Source organism: Pantherophis guttatus, chromosome 1 (assembly GCF_059756535.1).
Source record: "Pantherophis guttatus breed Tessera chromosome 1, ASM5975653v1, whole genome shotgun sequence".
Lineage (NCBI taxonomy): Eukaryota > Metazoa > Chordata > Lepidosauria > Squamata > Colubridae > Pantherophis > Pantherophis guttatus.
The window spans coordinates 301,953,247-301,979,386 of NC_142063.1; the positions used below are offsets into that span (position 1 = coordinate 301,953,247).

Consider the following 26,140-nt stretch of genomic DNA (forward strand, 5'->3'; position numbering starts at 1 on the left):
TCATGCCTAAAGCAGGCCTAAAATTTACATCTCCTGTTTCTAGGCCAGCACTTGAATCACTACACTAAACTGACTCTCATTTGTAGCACATACCATTTTATAGTGTAAAGTAGACATGCTTTAGTGTGCTGGGATACACTTTGGATTACAGTTGATCAAACACCCACCTTTAAATTTGAATAAAACTGAATTGGATCCACACATGCTTTTGCATTAGTTGGATCATCTTCAGTTTATTCACTGCCTATTTCAATGGATAATGTTGCATGAGGAAATGGATCCTTGCCAGAACCAGAGGGATTTATTCTGTTTATGCAAAATGTTGGATAGGATCGTTAGCAAGACAATTTTAGGTACAGGCCATTTATGTATTTTATTTATACATTGATTTCTTAACTGTTCTGCATTTGCCTTATTCTTTGTGCTAATGCAGTAGGCCTGGAATTAATTTTTTTTTTCCAAAATTAATATTGACCATGTAGAAATTCAGCAAGTTAATTTCAGTAATGATAGAGAATGAGTCCACTCACAATTTTCTTTATTTTCCATCACATTAGTTCCCCTGAAATATAATAATTTTCTTAATTCTATAATATGCCAGCCTAAAAAAATATCTTGTTCCATCTTAAATGCTTTTTCCAGTGCACTAACTCTGTTTATTTAGTCATATTGCAAACTTAAAGTAGCTTCTCAAGCTGATTCTTTAGAAATGGAATTGCCAGCCACCATTCTATTTTTGTCCAATTGATTAAATTGTAGTCTAAGTAGTACAGTTTAAAAAAGAAGCAAACTTGACAGACATTCCTTTTCACTTATACAAGTAGTCCTTGATGTACATTCATGACGTTTCTAATATTTCTAATATTGTTGAAAGACTCTTGATAATAGTTCAAATTCTCCAGTGCGCTGCTTGGAGAATCCAAGCGTGGGTTGACTTCTATCTATTTGCCAGAGTTTTTTTTTTTCTTAACCACGCCTCCTCTGCTTGGCTGATCCTCAGTTTTTCGACTCAGTTTAGCTAGAGAGACGTGTATTAGATAGCTCTGACAAATAGATTAGAGTTTTTTTCCTCAATAATTTCCTTTCGAGCTTGAATTTTCCAAACAACACAGAAGCGGAAGATCACGGAGGACAAAAAGGGAGGTTTTTACCGCAGTTCAGCCTTTGGGCTGCTTAGCAGCTCCCAGCTGCTGGCGTGTGTGCTGGTCTTCTCTAGGGCTCCAGGTCGACCACCACCACCTTGATCCACCATCTGGCAGCGTCCGGAGTGCAACCTGACTATTGGTGATCCTCTGGACAGTGCGGGCAATTGCTCCCCGCCATTTATCTGCCGCTGGTGTGTGTGCTGCTTCCCCTGGTCCGCCGGCACAACCGCCACCACCAAAACAGCTCCGACTCTTCTGGGCGGCTCCGGAGTCACCGCCGGTGTGCCGTGGCAAACTCCATGAATTTTATACTCACTGCGGCGCTGGGAGGGCGATTTTCGCTTTCACGCCAATTTCTGCTTCCTACGAGCCATGGAGGCGCTGGGAAAGTCAGATTCCGCTCTCACACCATTTTCCTTGGGACACTAACAGCGGCAGTGCTGGGAGGTTGTTTTCCCGATTTTGTGCCAAAAAGGATTCAAACACCGCCGAGGCGGTGCCGGGCGCTGGGGAGAGCTAGATTCATGCTCTCGTGCCACATTTGAATTGCAGGCAGGCTGCAGTGAAGCTGGGGGAGCAGATTCCGCTCTCATGCCAAATACACTTGCAGTCAGACCATGGCGCTGCTGGGAGAGCCAGCTTTCCGCTCTCGTGCCAAAATTAGGATTGCAGCCTAGCAAAATTGCAGGCAAACCGTGGAGGCATTAGGACAGCCTGATTCCGCTCTCGTGCCATTTTTCTGTGGCTGTTACCACGCCTTGCATCTCCCGGTCACTAAGGGGTGGAAGACCTTTCTGCTTGCAGGTGCCTATTTCCACCCACAGGATCCCTCACAGACCAGCCTGAACGGAAGACAACTGACTGGTCTGTATAACTGGGAGTTAAAGTGGTGGCAAGATGGCGGACCAAGCTCTGTCTCCAGACATTGAGCAAGTTCATCATTCCTCCAGATCTCGCAGGGCTCAGAATCCTGGCCCCAGGAGTTCCAGGGCAACCACAAGGCATAATGTGGGAACAAGTAGACCCCCAATGCTCTTCCCTACAAAGGTGTCCTCGCTTTGAACAAGGACACTAAGAGGCGTCACAGGGCACTGGAAAAGCATTTCTCTAAGGCCCAGCAGAAAGCCCAGACAGAGAAAGATTAGATTGCTTCCCTCACAGAGGCAGTCTTTGCCCACCCTGTACCATCTCCTCAGTTGCCTCACCCTGTAGAGGCCAAGCAGCAGTGTTGGTCACCAGAGGGTGCTGGTGAGCTGCAGCCTTCTCTCTTAGATTGCATGCAGGAGGCCTTTCTTCCTCCCTCAGGCACAGCAACTGCGGGGTTGCACACAGCACATTGTACCAGAAGCTCAGCTCCGGAAGCAACCTTTACCTTTACTGCAACGGGGCTCTACTTGGGAGAGGATCAGGACCCTGTCCTATCCCAAAATATTCAAAATATCATTTCAGAGGCTATTTCAAGAGGGATAGCGACAGGGTTACAACAGAGAGGCCGTTACATAACCAGCTCCCAGCTCAGGTTATATCCTGGAGGGGAATCTCCTTCGCCCCAAGCTTCCGTGCATTGAACCAATTCTATGTTAGGAGAGGATGACCAACTAGATCAGGAGCTTTCCAATGATGAGGGAATGATACCTAACAAACCAACCTTCACAGGTCTTTTTTGTCCCTCACTATTCAGGTTGTTACTCCATAAAGCCAAAACGACAACCACTATGGGTGCAGACCAGCCCCAGGGTATCCCGGATCCACATGAAGGACTGTTCTCGGTTCCAACATTGGAACAGGAGGTCATTCCCTCCTCTAGGTTATTTGTTGACATAGTTCAATGACAGTGGAGCCAACCAGATTCTCTTGCAGCGCCTAGCAGGCATGACAAGAAACTTTACTGTACAGGTCCGGACCTTGAGGAGTTACTTCAATTTCCCTCAGGGGATACTCTTGTAGCAACTCTAACCTCATCGGCCATCTTTCCCACTGACATAGTGGAAGGGTTAAAGGCAAAGGATAAGAAAGTGGAACTCACGAGGCCGCAAAACTCACGAGGCTGCTGCCTGGGCAATTAGAACTGTAACATCTGCATCCTTTTTCAACCGCGCTTCCTTGATCTGGCTTCGCCAATTACAAGAGAGGCTGCCCCCCGATGATACCAGGCTACACTAGGATGTAAACAAATTGGTGGCAGCCACCAAATTTTCTGCCAACGCAACACTCGATGTGGCAAAATTCGCTTCTAGAGCCCTGGCTTCATCTGTTACATCCTGCTACCTCCTCTGGCTATGCCATTGGCAGGCCAATATGAAGTCCAAATGGAGGTTAGTATCAGCCCCATACAAGGATTCTAATCTCGTTGGGGAGGCGTTGGACCCTGTCCTTATCGAGAACAAGGATAAGAGAAAGCTGATGCCATCCTCTTACAGGTGTGCAAACTGCAGATACAGAGGCAGTCCTTTCGGGCAGTTGACCCTGCCTCTCATATGCCGCAATTTCAGCAGCCCTACTTTCAGGGTTATGACCTCAGACAGGCTGACCTTTCGTGATTGAGGCAGGCGTCAACCTCTGGCAAAACGGCCATTTCAAGGGACCACCAATAGGCTTTTTAGGCGAGGGAAGTGACTATCAAGTGGCTTTTCCCATTGGCGGTCGTTTACAACATTTTGCAAGTCAATGGGAATTGTCCACTTCCGACGCTTGGCTATTACAGACCGTGAAGCTAGGCCTCACATTAGAATTCCTCTCCAGCCCTCCCAACTGCTTCATCCAATGTCCAGTCCCCCAAAATATCACAAAAAGGAACCTGATGGGATTGCATGACAGAATGCTCATCTAGATGGGCAGGATGCTGCTAATGTTCTGCTATGCAGAAGTAGGTCCCACAATTAAAAAGCAGTGCGAGTGTTGGATGATGCAAAATAGTCTGCAATTTCAAAGTCTAAATAGATTGTCATTCAAGATATGGGCAGGATTAGTTGCGTCAGTTGAAGACTGGTTTGTGGGGAAGCAATTTTAATGCAGATCTAAAATAATATTTAGATTAGTTAGAACACAACTGCATCTTAATTCCATCTGTAGAATTCTTTATTTTACTAGAATATTTCCCCAAGTTCAATTCTGCTCCTGGCAAATATTTGGATATCCAGATAGCAACAACAACGAACTGGTTTGGTAATGGCTTCTTCCAAGAGATTGTGTTTTTTTTTTCTCCTTTACTTCCTACTCTACTTTACAATCCTAGAATTTGCTGATAGTAATCAGATACTAACCAGGGCTGGATTTCTTAGCTTTGTTCCAGATCAGCTAAGATCAGCAAGATGGTCCCATCTGCCATGTCTATACCAGTATAGTATAAAGTAAGTAATGTGCACTTAGAAGATAAAACAGAATTGTACTTTGCACATATTTATTAATGTATTAGGCAAAATGTTTTTAGTTCTTACATTTTTTGTAAGTTCTTTATTTTGGAACCCTGGTGGCACAGTGGTTAGAAGAATTCATGCAAACTCTGATGGGTTCAAGGTTGATTCAGCCTTCCATCTTTCCGAGGTTGGTAAAATGAGGACCCAGATTGTTGGAGGCAATATACCAATATTGAAAACATCCCAGAGTGTTGTAAAGCACCATGGAGTGATATATAAGTCTTAAGTGCAATTCCTATTGCTATGTTGTCTGCTTCATTAATACATTATTGTTATTCCTTCCATCTATGAACTCGAATTATTCTGGTTGAATTTGGGAATGAACACAGCCGGTTGAAATGTAGATTGCAAGAATTTGTTCTCTATATGTAAAGGCATGCTTTACATACACACACATACACACACACACACACACACACACACACACAGAGAGAGAGAGAGAGAGAGAGAGAGAGAGAGAGAGAGAGAGAGAGAGAGAGAGAGAGAGAGAAATCCCAGTGAAGAGGACTCATTGACAAATCTAATCTGATAATATTGGGCAAGTTTTTAGGGAAGTAACTATTATGCTACCACCACCACTTGTATTTTCATTCTAGTTCTCTTTTCCCTTTGTATATTTTTAAGTTGTGCATTTGGAGAGATTGTGCAAGGCCTTTTGGGGGTGGAAAGCACTCTACATACTAAGATTGCTTTGTTTTGAATTTTATCTTGCTGTGATCATTCTGCCAGTTGGCTTTAGTCACAGCTATCAAAAGACTGAACACATGTTGCATTCATTAACTTTCTTCTGGCTCTGTTCAGTTTTGCAAGTCAGACAAAAGCATTATCATATTAAATGAACTGTTGTGCAGCTGTAATATGAGTTCTCACATTTTTAATGAAATGATAATCTGGAGAGAGCTGCACTTTTCTCCAATTGGCGATAATGTGTCTTTTTAATGGACAACTTCAAAAAGCCATAGGGGAGATCTCTCTCTCCCTCCCTCCCTCTCTCTCCCTCCCTCTCTCTCCCTGTCTCTTCTCAAGTAAAGAAGAGATTGTCTACAGAAATTTCTCTGTCCCCCTCCCTTCTTCTTTGTTTTCTGTCAATTTTCTAACATGCTTCAGCAGAAATTAATCTGATAGTATATTTATATATTATGTTAAAATGGTGATAGCTTCTGGTTACTTTCTACATGAGAGGTCAAATTGTGTATTTACTATTTTTCAGGCCATGAAAGTTTAATAGTTCTATGATTCATTTTGTTACATTATAACAGATCAATATAGGTGGAACTTGTTTGTCATATCTTGCCTTTTCTGTATTTCCTTTGAAACAAATATTTTTATTCTCTAATTGTATATCAGAGGGCACACTATTAAGTTTGTTGCTTTCACTGATTTCTTTGTGTAATTTTAGGTTCCCTCTCCCCAATTATTGTAGAATTTTTTTTACATTGTATAAATCAAGATTATAAATGTTCTTTGACATAACATTTAGAGGAATAACATAACATGACCTTATCTGTGTCATAAAAATGATTATTAGTCATTATTTCCATGATTTGGTGTCAAAAATTCAGCATTATTTGACACAGAAGAGCTTAAAATTCAGATCCTAAAATTTAAAGCGTGCATTCTTTGTTTTGAAACAAAAGAGGTTCTGGATTTTCTTTTAACTGCATATGACACTTAGTAAAGTTTTTATAGAAGCTTTATTATCCTTCCATTTAAAAATACAACAAATATGTAGCATTTGGTAAATTCTTTAATTTCTGGTTTATTCTATATGTTAAATCACAGCAAAATATCTGTTGTAATAAATGCCTTTATTATTGTACTTATGCTGACTAAGATTTAACCACTCCTTAGAGCAGTCTCAAATTTCTCTCCCCCGTGTAATACATCCCTCTTCAGATTGCCTGCCCCATCTTTTCTTCATTCCCCCCCCCATGACACACACACACACAGTCTGTAGTAGTAATAGGAAAAAGAGAGAATATCTCCTTAGTAAGATAGAGTTCCAGAACTGAGAGGTAGAAAAGCTTTTCTTTAAAACTTTTGACTTGTGCTGTTTGTAGTAGACCATCTGGACTGGCAGGATTTCCTCAGAATTCAAAAAATGTTATCTGACTTAAAGATCTGGAGATTGCTCTGAAACTCTGGGAAAGCAGCAGGAAACTTAGACAAAACTGGCAAGAATGGAAGAGGCCTTGTCTTGTCTTGCTTCTGTGTGCAATTCCTCTGTGCTCATGAACTTCTGCACTGGTACAGTATAGCTTTCTTTTTTGTGAACTGATAATGCCAGTGATTATCTCTCATATCTCACTTTTCCAGGGAGGAAATTCTGATCTTATTCTTATCTGAATTTTTCACTATTCTATCAACACAATATTTATCAAATCAAATATGTAGCAAGAAAAACAAACTTCTGCTGGTTCCTTGGAATATATTCTTTTCCTAGATCACTTTTATGGAAGCTTTAAATGAAATCTATTTTTATTAATTAATGCCTGTGATGTATTTTGTGAAATAGATAGTAATCTGAAACTCATTCTATATGATGGAATGAAAATTTCCATCTCATTAAAGAATCTGGCATGGAAATTGAATTCATTTCAGTTTAAACTTGACACTCATTTATATGTAAGACTTACTTAGACTACCTTTTGGTAAAAGTTGAAACCTGGAGCAATTTCTTCTTGAACAGAAGACATGCTAGAAGCTATGCCATAAAGTATCTGCAGAATATTTCATTATAGACATTATAATTTCAGTCATTAGCAGTTTCTATTTCTTTTGAATTTAATATTTATAAAATGTTTTCTCTTAATTAACAGATGCTAAAATATTTCAGTACCAATCTGTTTACGAATATCATTAATTTGATGTTTGTAGATGGAGGAAAGTTAGCTACTTTATTATTATGTTCATCACATTTGAAATGACTTTGAGTGGCTTACAGTAAGATAAAGATATACAAATATCCAAACAATATACAAATATCCAAAGAATTTTAAATATGACAATGGATTAAAATTTCAAAAGTTAAAACAGCCTAAAAAAACATGGGTTTGGAGGAGAGATAGGTAGGTTGCCTTCTTTGTTAACTGTTCACCTCCAGCTAACAACTTCTCCTTCACTAATCCCATGCCAGCCAGCATAACCAGGTTTTAGGCCTTTTCCTGAAAGCTAAAAGAGAGGGAGTGGCTCTTACCTCCTGTGGCAAGATGTTCCAAAGGGCAGCAGCTGAGGCACAAAAGACTCTTCTCCTAAATCCCATCACCCAAAGTTTCTTGGCTAATGGGATCTGCAGTAGGCTTCTTCTGCAAGGACTAGTTGGGTGGGTTGATCCCATTGGGAAAGATGGTCAGGGGTTACTATCATCAGTATGATGATGATAACCAGCTATACATCTTCATTCCTGGCAGGGCAGGTGATGCTGTTGTGCTGTTTGAATGTCTGGACATGGCTCCTCCTAACTGGTGGAACATCCCGCACTGGCAATTTAGCAGGCTCCCACCCTTGCCTGGAAGGGTCATTGTCAACCCTCCTAGGCAAACCAGTCAGAAAACAACAAGATGAACAAATCCTACTTTAAGTATTGTAAGGTCATGTTAACAGAATCTTGCAAGTCTGAAGTCCCATCTCAATTTTTAACTAATTGATCTATTAGGGTGAACCTCCCCTAATTTTTTTTCTGATCATTAAGTGACTATGGACTCCTACCTCTCTTGTCTAATTGTTTCCTAGACAGCATCTCCTCCTTTCTTTGCCCAAGGTCATTCATACATTCTACTATAGCCTTTAAATCCTGTTTTTTTACCGAGGTATTAGGATTACCTAGGTAGATATAGAAGGAAGGCAACTGAGCCTCTTAAGGGGCATCCCAAGGGGACTATTAAGCACAGGGTTCTTGTTTTACTGTTTTTACTCTTTAATTATTGTTTTTTTTTATTGTTTTTATTGTTTGGAGCCACCCAGGGTTGTTTGAGATCAGAGGTGGGTTTCAGCAGGTTCTGACCAGTTCTGGAGTAGTTCGGAGAATCGGTAGTAAAAATTCTGACTGGCCCTGCCCCCACCTATTCTCTGCCTCCCAAGTCCCTGCTTATTGGGAGTAAATGGGGATTTTGCAGTAACCTTCCCCTAGATTGGGGAGGAAATGGAGATTTTACATTTACATGGTGGGCCATGCCCACCAAGCCACGCTCACCAAGCCATACCCACAGAACCCGTAGTAAAAATATTTGAAACCCACCACTGCTTGAGATGTATGGCTATGTAAATATTTTAAATAAATAAATAATCTGCCATTAAAAAACATAGCAAGTTTAGGAAAAAGTAAATTGAAGTCAGATGAACTTACATACTGTATATTGCTTAGTTGTGAATAGCATTTAGAAGTACCAAAGGGAATTTGATCACAGTTTGGTTTATCTATTTACAAATTTACCAAATACCAAATGAATTTTGGTATTTATGTTTTGCTTTTTTATGCTCTGGTTCAGCTCAGCTATTGATAGGCACACCAACCAATGTTAGGTGCAACTTCCTACTGATCTATTCTAGATCAGAATTTGGTTTAAATCCTATAGTCATTCAAGAAAATAAACATTTGGGTTTTATATATATATATTTTCACAATATTTTAACTAAATAGTTAATCAACACTTTAAGATCATGTGTTGATTGATGTTTGCAGAAAAATATAACTTGGCTAAACAACAATAATAATTGACAGTAAAAAGGCTTTGAATTTGAGAGAAAACTGAATTTGAGATAAAACTGGGGATGTTAAAAATGCTATGGAATGTTTCCATGTTCCATAATTGAGTAATTATAATATAGTACTTCATTTCCTGGAATGTTTCTAGGAGCAAACTGGATAAATACCACTATAGAAATTTTATCATTCAGATTTTATGTGGCTAGTCTGTGGCTACAGTGCACACTGTTTAAAAAGCAAACATGTCCATCATCATAAGACAGTGAAAGGATGCTAGTAGCAGAAACAGCAGTGGTAATGAGATTTACAGAGCAGGTCCCAACCTGTAGTAAAAATTCTGTCTTGCTGACTCTGAATAATATTTCTTATTGTTAATATGGTTGCATACTTAAATATTATGTATAATTCTTTTATTTAAGTTAAAAGTTTTTTTAAAGTTTTTTTTAAAAAAAAATTATAGGTGCCTACAATATCTTGAAAGCTGCAGTGTTGGAGTTCCCCTGTATGGGGGTAATACCTAAACATTTTTCTAATTTAAATTGTGGTTGGCATTTCTATTATAGGGGAAAAAGTCTGAACTTGTAAGATGGGACAATTTAATAGTGCGGAAGCCACATTGAATTCCTGAGAGAAAAATGATTGGATGGATTTTCTTGTTCTTGTTTGATAGTTTAACAAATGGTTTGTAACATTTTTTATGAGAACCATTGTACTCCTTTGTGGTTTAAGATAAAAAATTTCTACTCAGCCTCGAGTCATTCAAAATAATAAGGTTGCCAGCCGAAGAAAATTGGAGGTGTAACTAAATATTAGAGATCATCTACAAACTGTCTACAAACTGATGCCCTTTGGATGTGTTTGAACTACAACTTCAGAATGTCATACTTTTGGCCATACTTATTTGTAATTTGGGACGGGGTATATGTTAGGTTCGTATATTTCAAGAACATCAAGTTGTGGATAGGGATGAAACATGAGAGAACTTGTTGAAGTCCTGAATGGACTAGAGGCAAAGCTGAGTTATCAAATGTGCTAATTTCCAACAGGTTATTTCGATTGTCTGGGCAAATCATTTATTTTCTGCCTCTCCAAATAAAACTAGTTTTTTTCCCATCAGGATTAGTATAATTTATTTTTTAAAAAGTCTTAAATACATGACAAATAAAAGTGGCACAGAACAGAATAAATAAAAGATATACCAAAGTTAAGCGGTAAGTAAACTTTCCTTGTAACACAGTTCAGTAAATGGGAGGCATCACAAGTGCAAGAGAAAGTTTCTTTTCTTGAGAGCTTTGACAAAACAATATGCAGCCATTTATTTTTCTTAGATGTATTTATTGGCTTTATAAATTGGCTTTTCACTTTGGACAGCACTCATGGCATTAACAGATTTAAAAATAAGGAAATGTTGAATATTAAAAATGCAGATAGAATGATAAAATCATTTAACAATTAAAGAACTAATGAAAAAAATGTATCTTCACATATTTTCTAAACACTCTGAGTTTGGAATTCAATGCACATAGTAGCCTCCTGCTTACAAGAAAGACCTTCTTAAAGTGTGAGTGTCTTCAAGAGGACCTTTCTTGCTTACTTTACACAGATATGAAGTGTAAAAAGCATTCCATTAAACTAATTTGGACTTCAAAAGTAAAGTCACCCAATTGCAAAACCACTCAAGGAGACATACAAAGCAGCTTGTACATAATAAAAGCAAGAAACAAAATGATTAAACAGTTATGTGGAGGAAGAACAGAAATGTCAATGACATCTCATTTCAGTGTAGGTTTACAAATTGTTTGTGTTTGCCAGAAGGTCAAGATTTTTAAGAACTTTTTTAAAGTTTTCAACTCCAAGAAAAATACTATTCCGGAGGTCAGGGATGGCAACAAAAATTGTGCCTGGTGATTTGCAGCAAGTGCAGATATTTCATATATACACAACCCTTGTACTTTGTGTACTGCTTAGTAGCCTAGCTGACATATTTTATACCAAGTATAACTTTTGGACAATTTTCAAGGGTAAACCTCTGAAGAGAGTGGTGTAGTAATCAAGACATGTCTATGGAGATTCTCTATCATCCAGGTCATAGTTGTCCCAAAGATGCTTTTTCAAGAGGCAACTGGACTTTCTGGTTTCTCTTTGAAGACATTCCACTTCTCATCCAAGAAGTTTCTTCAGCTGTGACTGGAGATTCCATTCCCCACCAGAGTGGAGTGAAGAAGCTTCTTGGATGAGAAGCGAAACATCTTCAAAGAAAAATCAGAAGGTCCAGTTGCCTCTTGAAAAAGCATCTTTTGGATAATCAAAACATGGTATACTGTAACTAAGATGTGAATAATCATTGCTAAATCCAGCCAGAAAGAGACACAGCTAGTGCCCTAGATACAATTGTGCAGAGGTGAGGTGTTCATTGTCACAGCTGTTGCCTGCAAAGCCAGTGACAGATTATGAAGTTGCTCTTCCTGGAGAGATTCTGTTCTTTCTAAAACGGGTTGTATGTCTGATACCTGCTTCCAATGGCATGTCTGTCCTGTCTGGATTTATTCTCAGTTTGTTTTTTCATGTCCATCCCATTAGTAATGCATCCAATTATTATCCAAGGGTACCAACTGTTTCTTTGGAATTGGATGATAAGGAGCAATAGAGTTACAAAGTTCTAGATGACCCCTCCTAGCAATATGTGGGACAAGGTTCATTACAACTGAGAGAATATAAAAATGTTTTACATTGGGGTTTGTGATCTACAGAGAAGGATAAAAAATATGTCATTTTTCCTGCTAATGTAATTGGTTTCAGATATTACTGTTAAAATGCTCTTGATTTCTGATTTCATGTTTTTGTTTTCTTGAATGTCACTGAAAGCTCTTTGGGATTGGGTAGGTTGAGTACCATTCAATGAAGGATGAATTGATTTAATGGTTGAAATATGATATGATTGTTTGGTTATGAAGCCCAGAACAAATTTTACAGTATATAGCTGTGATGGCGAACTTATGGCATGAGTGCCACAGGTGGCACGTGGAGCCATATCTGTGGGCATGCGAGCGTTGCCCTAGCTCAGCTCCAGCGTACATGCACACGCTGGCCAGCTGATTTTCGGGCCTTCGGGGCCCTCCAGAGGTCGGGAAACAGGCCATTTCCGGCCTCTGGAGGGCCTCTGAGGGGTTGGGGAAAGCCGTTTTCACCCTCCCCAGGCTTTTTTTCTTGGTTCTATCTGGAAGACTGAGAACTAAAAAGAAGGAACAGGAAGCAGCATGAAGCAATATATATATTTTAATGTATATACTTTTAATTTAAGGGGACTTGGACAACCATAAGTTTGGCTGATTGGAGTGCAAAAATTGAGCCACAGCCAAGAGGCTACATTCACCATGGCTGTAATCAGAATCTGGAAGCTTTGAACTATTAGAACTATTATCCAAGCTCATGGGCTGATTTAATCCAGGAAGCAAAAGAGCCTCCAGAAGCATCAGAACAGAGGAGGCCATGAACACCTCCACAATATGTCCCAGCCTCCTGATGGATTTGGCACTGGATGGTTGCAAAAGTGACAATCTCTGGTGATCTTAGGGAGCAATAGGTGACAACAAGAGTGGTATCTCTGCTGTACTAGTAGTCCAGCTGTCAGCTGTGACAAAAACACATGAGTTGACTGCTCCCATTTGTCTGTTGTCAGAGTGGTAGCAAGAAGATTGAGCAGCTCATGTACCAACTACAGTTGGGACCAGCAACTCCATTATGAAGTGCTGTAGTTGCCAAGGCAAAAAATCACATGATCCTGCTGATCTACAACTTCATTTCCATTTCTGCCATTAAGCAAATCAACTGCATTAAGTGGGAAATCACATGACTGGATTTGCAATTTCACTTCTGCATTTCTGCTAGTTGCTCCATTTCTGCATAATCATGCTTATTTGGAAGCCAGTTGTGAAGTTCTCAAATGGTGATCATGTGACTGCAGAAGCTGCAACAGTCATAAATACACACTGGTTGCAAAGTGCCCAAATAGTGATTATGGGACTTTGGGCCGCTGCATGTGAGGATTGGTTGCAAGTCTGGGGGTGGGGGGGTTCTAACTGTCATAATTTGAAACAGTTGCTAAACAAAACAGTTGGTAAGCAAGGACTACCTTTATTCTCCAAATACTTTGGAGGTGTAGAGTTTTATTTGTCTTTTATAGCAGGTAACCCGGGGAGGTAAATTACATGATATACCATCTTAGTGTTATCTTAATCTTTCCTGTCAGCTTCATCATTTTTGAATATTGTAATGTACCTTTTTGGTCATTAAATTCAGATGTAATTCAAGTGACCAAAGCTCAAATTATGAAATACTTGTGATGGTTATTAACATCTACATATTATTCTTCTATTTCCTATGTATTGTTTCCAGAGAAAAGGGTAATTTAGGTTTTTTTTACATTAAATTAATTAATAAAAGAAGTCAGTTCATGAAAATGAGGTCTGAATTATTAGTATTTCCATGAGTGAAGAGGTCTTCCAGTTAGAAGACATGCAGTTAGTCCCATTCCTGCCAAGTTCCTGTTCAAACAGTCAGAAAGATACTTTGTACTTTCCAACTACTGTTAGATAGCATTTCAAGAACATACATTGTGTGAGAGAGAAAAAATTTTTGGTACTTGAATCGGCTATTTCGAAAGGGGCTACTTCCATAGAAGTTACCTTTCCTGTTTTGCATTTATTTTTCAATATGACATGGGTCTGGTTTACATCTATTTTTGCTTAAGATCAAGCAGACAGTGTTTAATATTCATAACTAATGAACCTCTGAGAGTAAATAAATATGCTGGCAACTTTTCCATCCTGTTTATACTTTATACCTTTATAATTATAATTCACACAAAAATTACAGATAAGGCATTTGATTAATTAGATTCTTTTTCCTTGTGATTTATGTATTGAAAACAAAGCAATTTTTAATGGGGTTTTTGGTGTTTTATGAATACGATTGCTGAGGTTTCATTACTCAATTAGGTAACATTAGTGCCATCATTTAGGTGATAGTTATGCAGAAATAATGAAAATTAAAATGGTTCACAAATTTCTAAGCACCACTATATGTGGAATAATGGAATGAAACAGTGGATTTTTTTTTAAAAGGCATGTATTGCACATCAATCTAATAAAGGGAGCTGAAATCAGCATTTCACAGTTTACCAAATGTACAGTTGAAATAAGCTTTTGACAGCCCACCAAATGTACTGAATATTATGATCTTATTAAGGATAGTACTGTAAGAACAGGATGGAGTTACTAAAACTTATATAGTTCCAAATAGATAATGGAGGTGAAAAACTCACAAGATTTCATTACATGTATACTCCTGGGAGTCTTGAAGAAGTAACTGTATTCACTATCTATCTAAATAACTTACTTTTATCCCTCTTTTTTTTTCCTCTTAGATTTCAATTACTACAAAACCTGCAGCACTTACTAACTAATGCTTTAGACCAGAGTCTAATGCAAAACAATTGCAAATAACAATGTATTTCAATAAAACAAACAAGCTAGATAAAATGAAGTCAAAATAATGCAACATTTTAGTATAGTCTAATCAATAGACAAACAATTGTATTTTGCACCAGTTGAAACTTTACTTTGTATAAATAGTGGAAGCTACCAATATGTGGAAGACAGATTAAAATTCAAGTTCCAAATGGAAGTTCTGTGGCTAGCTAAACCTCCATGTAGCTGCCATCAAAGGACACCCAGAAGCAGTTTAAAATCCAGAGAGCTCCCAAACAGTTTATCCCATCTTTCAGTCAATATGTAACTCTATCTATATCAGCAGTCTCTCCAGCAAGCACTAGTTGATTTGATTATTAATAGTAGGTTTCAGTTTCCATTTATTAACTTTCATCTAGCCCCAAATGGTATCTAAGCATTAGTTTAAGAAACTCACCACTTCTCCTAAATTTTACTTCAATAAGATATTGTGCTAGATATATTAACTCTGCACCTTAATCATAGAAGTCATTGATTGTACAAATCTACGAACATAGGTTATACCCCATTTTTAAAAACAGTTTTTGTAGTTCTAACTAATTTTTTATTTATCTTTTTTTCCTCATCTATCCTTGAAAGAGCATTTGGAAGCTACAGGAGTGCAGTGGCGCAGGCAATTTTTTGGGGCCCCAGAGTGGTCCTTGTAATACCACCAGTCTGCAAATTGCACTGAATGCCAGTTTGCTTTCAGGTACAATTTAAGGTGGTAATTATCTTTAAAGTCCTTCATGGCATGGGTCCAGGCTACTTGTAGGATTGCCTCATCCCACTGGGATTGGCCCACCCAACCCATGCTTCCTTTGCAGGCGCATATTTCACAGTATAACACCAGATGAGCTTGAGATATTGCTTTTTAAGTACTTCCTTTTGATACCCTATTTGTGCATGTCTTTGATAATCATAGGAATAGTTGTACGGACATCTCAGTGTTGGACCTTCTAATGCACTAATGAATACCTGGAAATTCTAATACTGTAAAAAGCTGGTTTTGATGGTCATTACAGTCATACTTCATCCAGTTTAAGGTTCTGTATATACTGAATGAGTCATTAGATGAGTATGTACCCCATAACTTGTTATGCTGTGCCACAGCAGCCAAATAAAATGGCTATCTGGAATAGCTCCTTGCCATCAAAATTTGATGAATTCAAAGTGAGAAAAATTCTTTTAACTGCCTGCAACTAAATTATTTGACCTTGTTTTAAAGAGGGAGTTATTCTTAAAATGTCACATTTACATTATGCACTTCTTTTCATTTAAAAAAAAATTACTTGTGGTTTTATAAATAGTATTTACTTTTGTACTAGCACAGTGGTTCCCAAAGTGGGCAGTACCGCCCCCTGGGGGGAGGTGGGATGCCTTAGGGGGGCGGTGGGATGCCTTAGGGGGGTGGTAAGAGGCAAGGGGGGGCAGGGGGGTGCTAGAGGCAAAACGGGGTGGCAGGGGGGCGCTAAGTGGCAAGGAGGGTGGCTCCCACCCTTTGGCCTGTGCAGTTACCTCCTTGCAAGCAAACAGCAAGAAAAAACAACAACTTTCAGCTTCAGCATAGGCTAATTAGCCCATTGATTAGATCCACAACTCTCAGCTGATTTGTTCTCAGTTGTTTTGCGTACGGCTTGCTACAAAGAGCTAAATGGGCATTGTACTTACCTGATACGCCCCTTCTCGATGCTGCTGTCACGGTAGTCATGCCTGGGTGTTGCTACGGTGCTGACTAGTAGGACCGAGCCCACTGAAGACTTTAGACCCGCCTCTTCCTGCCTCTCTTCAGTTTTGAGGCGAAGGTATTCAGTAGGCTGACGTGTCTATAGAGATAAAATGAGAAAGGTGAAAACGCCACCCGCCCCCAGAACCCTCCTGTACCGACTAGGGTGGGGCTGACTGCCGTGACAGCAGCATAGAGAAGGGGCGTATCAGGTAAGTACAATGCACATTCTCCTATTGGCTGTCACGGCAGTCATGCCTGGGACATACCAAAGCTCTTGTCCTATACGGTGGGTTCCAGTCGGACTTGTTGCAGAACTCTCCTGCCGAAGGCAGCGTCAGCGGAGGCATAGGAGTCAAGGCGGTAGTGCCGGATGAACGGAGTCACCGAAGTCCACATAGCCGCCCTGCAGACCTCCTCTAGTGGAGCCTGGGTAGCCCAGGCTGCTGAAGTGGCGGCACTTCTGGTGGAGTGCGCCGTGATACGTTGTGGAACAGGTAAGGACTGAGACTCATAAGCAGTGGCAATGGTAGCCCGCAACCAACGGCCGACGATGGAGGCTGAGATACGAGCACCCATGTTGGATGGTTGGAAGGAGATGAAGAGAGCTTCAGTTCTCCGGAATGACGCAGTACGGGATAAGTATATCTTTAGAGCCCTGCGCACATCCAGGGTGTGCCAGACTTTCTCCAAATGGTGTTGAGGCTGTGGGCAAAAATTTGGTAGGACGAGCTCCTGGGACCGATGAAAAGTGGGGTTAACCTTGGGGATGAAAGCTGGGTCCAAGCGGAGTACTACCCTATCCCTATGAAGGATGCAGAGGTCAGAGCGAACAGAAAGCGAAGCCAGTTCCGATATCCTGCGTGCGGAGGTGATGGCCACCAAGAAAGAGACCTTGAGGGACAAGAATTTTAAGTTGACCTCCCGAAGGGGTTCGAAGGGTGGTTTCGTGAGGGCAGTAAGGACCTTGTTCAGATCCCAGGTAGGGAACCTGTGAATTACCGGAGGACGAAGATTAGTGGCACCTCGTAAAAATGCCCGGATGAGCGGATCCTTTGAGAGGGGAAGGCCTGGCTCGAAGGAGAGAACTGATGACAAGGCTGCCACCTGGCGGCGCAGTGTGTTGGGGGAAAGGCCCGCGGCGAAGCCTTCCTGAAGAAAATCAACCAGTTGGACCACCGAAACAGAAGATGGCTCCAGGTGATGTTTAACGCACCAACGAATGAATGCTTTCCACGTAGAATCATAAATACGTGCGGTTGATGGTCTGCGAGCTGCTAGGATGATAGGAATGGCCGCTGGTGAAACACTGGTGTTGATCAAACGTTGCCGCTCAACCTCCAGGCGGTTAGATGAAAGGCCTGGGGGTCTGGATGCACGAGGTTGCCCTGCTGTAGCACGATCTGATCGTCCGGGATCTGCCACGGGGGTGCCACAGACAGCGAGACGAGGTCCGCAAACCACGGTCTGCGGGGCCAGCGCGGAGCTAGGAGGATGAGCTCCGCCCGTTCTTGCAACAGTTTGCGAATCACCTTGGCCACCAGAGGAAATGGAGGGAACGCATAGAGGAGTAGACCCTGGGGCCAAGGGCTGCGAAGAGCATTCACCGCTTCTGCTCCCTCCGAGGGGAACCGGGAGAAGAAGCGAGGCAGGCGGTGGTTGGTGCTGGAGGCAAATAGGTCCACCTGAGGCTTGCCGAAACGACGAGACAGCTGCTCGAATAGGTGCGGAGGGATGCTCCATTCCGTGTGGTCTATTCGGAATCGACTGAGGGAGTCGGCCTGAGTATTGTCTTTCCCGGCAATGTAGTCCGCCCGAAGAGAGGATAGGTGAGCTTTGGCCCACAATCCCAGACGGAGAGCCTCCTGCATCAGAGCCCGTGAGCGAGTTCCGCCTAGCCTGTTGATGTGCGCCTTGGCCGATATGTTGTCCGTGAGGACCAACACATCTCGGCCTCGGACCTGTGGCAGGAACTTCCGGAGTGTTAGGTACACTGCCCGTAGTTCGAGGACATTGATGGGAAGTACTCGTTCGCTCGTTGACCACAGACCTTGTGTCGAAAGAGACTCGAGATGAGCCCCCCAGCCAATGAGACTTGCGTCGGTCGTTAAGACTACTCTCCGGGGCTCGTGAAACCTGCAGCCTTTGTTTATCGCTGGTGAAGTCCACCAAAGCAGAGAGGATACCACGGGAGGAGGAAGCTGGATAGTCCGCGAGGACAGTGTGGAAGTGGTCCGTTGAAAAGGGAGTAGCAGCCACTGGAGCGATCTGCTGTGGAGACGAGACCAAGGAATGATCCCGTAAGCGGACACCATTTTTCCCAGTAAGGTAGAGAGGTCCGCCAAGGAAGCTGATCTACGAGAGCGGATTCGAGTCGCTAGGGAAGACAGGCTGGCTTGCCTATCCTGTGATAAATAAACCTCCACAGAATTTGAATCAATGATCGCCCCTAAATGCTGAATGCGTGTAGTTGGTGCTAGGTGGCTTTTAGCCCAATTTACGGAGAACCCATGTGATTGCAATATGGTGATAGTACGGGTGACATCCAACTTAGCCTGATCAATAGAGCGAGAAAGGATGAGGATATCATCCAGGTAGAACATGGCTCTGATAGGGATGGAGGAAATATGAGCCATAAGGGCCGCCATCACCTTGGTGAAGACCCTAGGGGCGGAGGATAGGCCAAAAGGGAGAGCCGTGTATTGAAAATGGCAATCATTGTGACAAAATCGAAGAAATTTGCGGTGGGCCGGCCTAATTGGGATGTGGAGGTAAGCCTCCGTTAAGTCTATGGATGTCATGAAGTCGTTCAGTCTAATCCCCTGCAGGATAGTCTGCAGCGACTGCATCTTAAACCGGCGATAAACAATGTGTCGGTTTAATGATTTTAAGTCCAGAATGGCTTGCCAGCCACCAGATGATTTGGGGACCAGAAATAGCCGGGAATAGAAGCCCTGTGACCTCTCAGCGAGAGGGACAGGCTCTATGGCCTTAATTTCCAGAATGTGTTGGATAGCCGAATTGATGTGAGCGACCTTGATGGGATCCCGGGAGGGAGGGCATCGCAAGAAAAATTTTGGGGGGGTAGAACGGAACTCCAGTGAGAGTCCGAAACGAATAGTAGACCTGACCCAGGAGTCGGAGACGGAGCAGTCCCAGATATCAGCAAATCGGGAAAGCCGGCCCCCTATTGAAAGGCTTAGCGGAGACCTATCGGGTTCTGCGGAAGGGCCGACCCCTAGCCCCTCGGAAGGCCCGCTTAAACCCAAATCTGGTCCCTTGCCTAACCTGGTTGTCCTGGAGGGGAGGACCTCTGGAGGAATAGGGACGTTGAGATCGCTGGACTGAGAACGAGGAATCTGAGGAGCGAAAGGAATGAGAGGAACGAAAATAGGGATGGGCCCTGTTGTCCGGGCGACGATTCAGAGAAGGAAGTACCTTGCGGTGGTCCTTGGTCTCCACGAGGAGCGGGTCCAGTTGAGAGCCAAAGAGTTTCTCGCCAGAGAATGGGGAAGAAGCCAATCTCCACTTGCTTCTGATGTCAGCTTGCCAGTTACAAAGCCATAGGAGGCGACGTGAAGTGACTGCAGATCCGATGGCCTTGGCAGAGAAGCGGGCCGCGCTGAGAGTTGCGTCGGCAGAAAATTCAACTGCTCCTAAGATCTTACTCAGGTCCTGATGCGAACGGTGATCGGCAGCTGGGAGGCGAGCTTGCAACTGTCTAAGCCAGAGAATAGTCGCCCTGTTAAAGAAAGATGCAGCCTTGGAGGCCTGCACCGACCAAGCTGAGGCCTGATGGCCTTTAATCAAGGTTCGCTCAGCCTTCTTTTCCTCGGGCCGCAAGCACTCCTCAGGAGGACCTGTGAAGGGGGAAGCAGAGGACAATGCCAAAACTGGCTGATCAATTGAAGGAACCTGTAATAGATGGGAAAATTCAGGAGCCACATTGAAAAAGCGTTTGTCCAGGTTATTGGGGACAGGTCCAGACCCTGGAAGGGACCATTGTCTGCTGACCACATCCGAAAACAATTTTGGAGCCGGTACCACTTCCTTCTGAATCGAAGGTTCCTGGAACAAGGCATTGGCAGGATCCCCTGAAGTGGAAGCCGTGACATCTGCAGAAGAGGAAGAAGAAGCAGGAGAAGATAACCCAAGGCCAGTGACCATTCGAGCTTTGTGAAGTAAAGAACGAAACATCTGTGGACGGAAGAGGCCTATGAAAGCAGGTTGGTCGGGTTCTAGGCCCTCATCGTCTGAAAGGTCCTGATCAGCCCCAATTTCGCCCTCTGAAAGGGAACCTTGGCTGACTGTATCATCCGGGTCATCAGCCTCAGGGACGGGGTCTATTTCATCCTGGGAGGAAAAACCCCTTGATTGGCGCTGCTGGTTGGAGGGAGCAGAAGCCTCAGAAGGTGGAGCAGATTTTTGTTGAAGTCCCTGGCAAATACCCTGGCGAATGGCCTCTGAAATTAAGGCAGCTAACGCCGGGGTAATATCAGGTATAGGTTGTGACCCCTTATCAGCCATGCTGGAAGGAGGAGGAGAGGCCTGGATGGCAGTGACTGAGGAAGCAGGAGCTTCTTGGGGCGTAGGAAAAACAGAGGCCACCTCTGGATCACAAGTAAAATCTCCCCCAACAGATCTATCCGGTGACAAAGCTGGGATAGGCCTCAGGATAGGTGGATTTGAAGGTGCCTTATCCGAGGGGGGATCATTAGGAAGGGCCTCGGCCTGCTCACTAGTTCCCTGCAGAGCTGCAGTAGCTTGGGCCTTGTGGAAGGCTCGCTCAATGGCCTTATGTCGCCTCTCTTCCTCACGAGATTGTTTGGATGATGCAGCTCGAGAATGAGGCTTTGTGCTCGAAGCCCTGGATTTGGAGGGCCGCCCTCTTGAGGTCCCCTCCTCAGGGTCTTCATCCCGGGGCCTCTTCCCATTACCGTGGGCTTGGCGGGAACGGTGAGATTTAGTAGCGTCCGCCATCTTGGAGGAGAAGCCACGCGGTTACTAGGGCCCAATAAGCAGTTTTAGATGCCCCCAATACTTGCGGTTAGGCCTCCGATGGAAATCCGGGCCGATGGAAAGTCGCTAGCCTGATGGCTACAAGCGCGACCTGCGGCTAGAAGGGGCAAGCGCCAGGCCTTTGGAGAGCGGAGCGGAGAAGATCGCAGAGGCCCGTTGTGAAAAGGCGGAGCGAATCGCGCCTAAATGCTGCTGGGTGAGCTCCGAAGCCGAGCGCTGCGCTCCGTTCCCAGCAAATCGCCCGGAAAAGACCCCTGATGGAAACTGAGGGGTCTGTACTGTCCTCCGCAGCGATGGAGAGCTGCGGGAAAGCCGGGAAGCGCGGCGGAGCGAACTCGCGCCCGCGCCTATGTAGCCGCCAAAGTTAATTACAGATAAACCAAGCCGAAGGAGCAATCAGAAGAGAAAACCAGTCCGTTCCAAGTCAGAAATACCAAATTTAAGCTGATTATTAGAAGCACTCTATAGACACGACTCTGTCCTGACAGACCGAGCCGAAAAAACTGAAGAGAGGCAGGAAGAGGCGGGTCTAAAGTCTTCAGTGGGCTCGGTCCTACTAGTCAGCACCATAGCAACACCCAGGCATGACTGCCGTGACAGCCAATAGGAGAATTGCTGGAGCAGATTTTTTTTCCTCCTTGTGCAATTCAAGCTGAAAACGAAACCGAAAGTAAAGCAGGTTGTTGGCTTTGCTGTTTGCTGCAACGTTGGAAAATTAGGCAGAGGCAGATTTCTTTTTCCTCATCAAAAAAGGTAGGTGTAAACAATGGGAAATTTAGGCAAAAGAGGAGACTTCAAGATTTTAAAACGCAAAAGAAAAAAAAGCTCTCTTTAACTAGGGAATTGTAATAATTGAGATACTATTATATATTGTGTTAAAAGCAGAAATGGTTAAGTTGTGGTTTGGAGGAATATATGGGGGAAATTATCTGGTTTATTATTATTGGTAAATATAATTAATTGATTTGTAAGAAATTGGATTGCAAGGAAATAATTGGAATATTTATGTTCATATTGATTAATATACAAAAAAGATAGTTATATAACTAATTGATTTATATTAAAATGTTGAATTTGTATTAAACAACTGTAATATTACATAATTAACCAATGTGAGGATGGATATAAAAATAGATGACAATGGGAAGGGGTATAATATAGAATAGAAGGGAAAATTGAATTTGATTAATATTAGAGATGAGGATGAAGGGTAATATTGTTTTTTAAAAAAATAGATGAGGAATAAATATGGCAAAAAGGAAATATAGAAATTGTAAATTTAATTGAAATGACTAAACACTGTTTAAATTTGTGAACCAGCCAAATACTCTGTTCAAAGAAAATACATTTTATGTTTGTATGCGTGTTTCTAATTATTGCTATTTATTCATATTTGTTCTCTTTTATTCTTTAAAGTTCAACAATTCATTCTTTATCTTAATATCTTTATATTTGTTTGGGGTTGCCTTTCTTCCATTTCATCTTTTTTTATTGTACAGCAATCTTTCTCCTCAAACCTACCACCTCTCTCTTTTCTTTCCTTCTTACTTTCTCGTCCCCCCTCTTCTTCTCCTCCCTACTTCCTCTTCTTTTCTCCTTCTCCTCCTCTCTTCCTCCCTCTCTTACCCTCACTCCTACTCTAATTCCCTTCCCTTCCTCCCTTGTCTTCTTTCCCTCTCTCTCCTTCCTTCTTCCATCCTTCTCTCTTCTCCTTCATCCCTCTCTATTGCTGTATTCATTTTCAATTTTATATTTTCCACTATGGAGTCCAGGCAACCCCGGTCTTTCTTTCATTTATCAAGTATATTTCTTAAAATTTCCCCTCATCTTTTTAATTATTAGCAGTATATTTCATCTTATTCCATTTTTTCTATTGAACCCAGTGTAATCATCTTTATCTTTTTTTCAATTATTTCCTTTTCAATATTAGCTCCTTGTTTCTCTTGCTTCTCATTCATCTTTTCTCTTTCTTTTTTTTTTTTTTTTTGCAAGCTAACCAATTCTCTGCTTCTTTATTTACCTTAAATGCCTCCCTTACTTTTTGAAACATCTCCCTTAGTGTCTCATATTCATCCTCCCAATTCTCCATATTTTCAATTTTAAAAGGCTAGGATTTTTAAGCTTATTCTTTTCATTTACATATGTGGGTGGGTGCTTTTCAAGGAGCCACAAAGGGGGCTGAGAGCAGAGTCATTCTGACAGTGTCTTTTAAAATTGCTTGGAAGACTCATTTTTTCCCTAACAATAATGGAATAAAACATATACCTGGAAAAAGTATTTGCAAAACTTGGACAGAAGGAAAAGAAAGGCAGGACTGGACTCATTATCAGTAGCTAGTTAGTTCATTGTTATCAGTGACTCCCACTGATTCTAAACTCATTTTAAGACTGGGATTGGTGACTACTGAAATTTAAGTATTCGACATTGGTCTCAGAAATCTTTGATTTGAACTATCAAATCTCTGATTTGAACTATCAAATCTTTTATTTGAACTTTGATTTGAACTATGGCAAGAAAAATCGTAAAATGGGGCAAAAGTCACTTAACCATAATAATTTCTAGATATTTTAAGTGTAGAGAATTCAAGTGTTGAGAATGACCCATTATTTCGTCTCTTTTCCGCACTAGGTACCACTATTTGATTTCTTTTCATTTTATTTAAATAACAACAGAAAACCCAATACGGTTCAGTATGAATTGGCTTTCCAGTCCTTCCTTGATGCATTTTTTCACATTGGTTACCTAGTTTAAATGCCAAAGAAAAATCAATGATATATTTTTCAGACCTTTGGAGGATCACACTGTCAATTATTCACACTGCTCAAGCAAAATTAACAGGTGTGAATTAAGTTTTAGCTAAAAATGGAGTTTTAATTCCAGAAGTCCATTCTTTAAACTTGGACTTCTGGAATTAAAAGGCTCTGGATTAAATGGTACTCCAGACAAAAGATGGAGAAGAGTATCTTGCTTTTAGACATGATAATAGCTGTCTAGAAAGGTGAGTTATGAGCTATTTCGACATCATCAGAAATTTAATTTATTACCTGTTAAAAATGCAAAGACAAGGAGTACAAGGAGCAAATAAAAGACCTTCATGTTGGGGTTGGTTCTGGACCAAATCTTACTTGTGGGACAGAAACCAGCTCTCAGCCCTCCTTGTGACTTCTTGAAAAGCATCCCCCGCCCCAGCACCACCACCTGAGGAGGCAGGGGAGGACTGCAGGCTGATCCCAAGGGGGTCTGGGAATGGGTGTGAATTCATCTCACAGCCCTCTCCATCCCCTCCTCTGTGAAATTACTTTCTCCCACTCGCTGGTGGTCAGCAAATTCAAAAGGAACCTCCAGCTGAGAATCACTGCTCTAGATTGGTTGATTCAGGAGATTTCTTTAGTGTTAACTAATAGTGTTAGCTATTTTTGTTACAGCGATAGATTTGTATTGGAGCAGCCTGCAGGCCTCCCAAAGGCTCTGTGTACCCTGTTTTTGCGAAAAACGGGCCCGTTTTTCACAAAAACGGAACATGCAGGGCAAGGCTTCAGGAGGCCAAAAAATGGCTGTATTCTGTGTATTTTACTGTTACTATCTTCCTTACTGGGTTGCTATTCCAAACAATGCTATTTATAGGGGGTGGGGGTGGGGGAGTGGTGGGTTGCCCCGGTTCTCACTGGTTCTATAGAACCGGTAGTAAAACCAGCAGAAGAGTGCGTGCACGCGCAAGCAAAGTGAGCGCGTGCGCGTGGCCCCGCTGCAAACTGGTAGTAAACGTATGTAGAACCCACCCCTGGGTGGGGGGCACTGAGGATGAGTTTGTAGTACCAAGGGGGCGGTGGACTGAAAAATTTTGGGAACCACTGTACTAGCATTTTAGATTCATTGTGTCTTATGGCCAAATCACTAAAATTATTTTCTATCTGCCTTAACATGACTATAATTATTATACCAGCATAATACAACATAAGCAGATCTCTTTATTGTGATTCATTGATTATGTGCCATGAAATCTGTCAACTGTTAGCAACAATGTAGATACACCTTCTCCAGGATGATCTATCCCCAACCTAGCACCTCAGGTTCCAATGATGTACTCCTCAGGGTTATAATTTAATCCATTTTGCTGCTGGTTGTTCTCTTCTTCCTTTTTCTTCTATCTTTCCCAACATGGACTTCTCAAGAGCGCTATTATGTGTCCAAGTTATGTAATTTCAACCTGATTATTTGTGCCTTGAGTGTGGATTTTGGATTGATTTGTTCTATGATCCATTTGTTTGTCTGTCCATCGTATTCTCAAAATCAAAGTTCAAGATACCAATATTTATTCTGTCTTGCTTCTTCAAAACCAAATTTTCCTATCCATAGAGCATTACAGGGAAAATTTGCCTACATGATTCTTTATAGGTCTAGCAGACTAATCAAAACATTGAAATATTTTTTCCAGTGCCATTATTGTTAGTCTGCAGCTATTTCCTAATTGTTCATAGTCAGTCCTAAAATGAAGAAGCTTCCCAACACTTCAGTCTCTTAATTGTTAGTCCTAGGGCAGATTACTACAGATTCCCTGAAAATAAGACCGGGTCTTATATTAATTTTTGTTCCAAAAGACGCATTAGGTCTAATTTTCCGGT

The 26,140-nt window shown here is 41.9% G+C and overlaps 2 protein-coding genes across 3 annotated transcripts in view; one reads left to right on the forward strand and one right to left on the reverse strand.

The window, feature by feature from the left end:
- The window catches only part of EML4 (EMAP like 4), a 139,233-nt gene that overhangs the window by 36,071 nt on the left and 77,022 nt on the right, over window positions 1-26,140 (forward strand). The window lies entirely within an intron of this gene.
- Window positions 17,620-22,336, reverse strand: LOC148116914 (uncharacterized). The gene has a single exon (XM_087883226.1). It carries the CDS (start codon window positions 21,477-21,479, stop codon window positions 19,710-19,712), a length of 1,770 nt encoding a protein of 589 aa, XP_087739352.1. The 5' UTR covers window positions 21,480-22,336; the 3' UTR covers window positions 17,620-19,709.

Excerpts from the sequence above, each read along its gene's own strand:
- LOC148116914 (XM_087883226.1), bottom strand. The coding sequence starts at position 21,479 with ATGGCGGACGCTACTAAATCTCACCGTTCCCGCCAAGCCCACGGTAAT.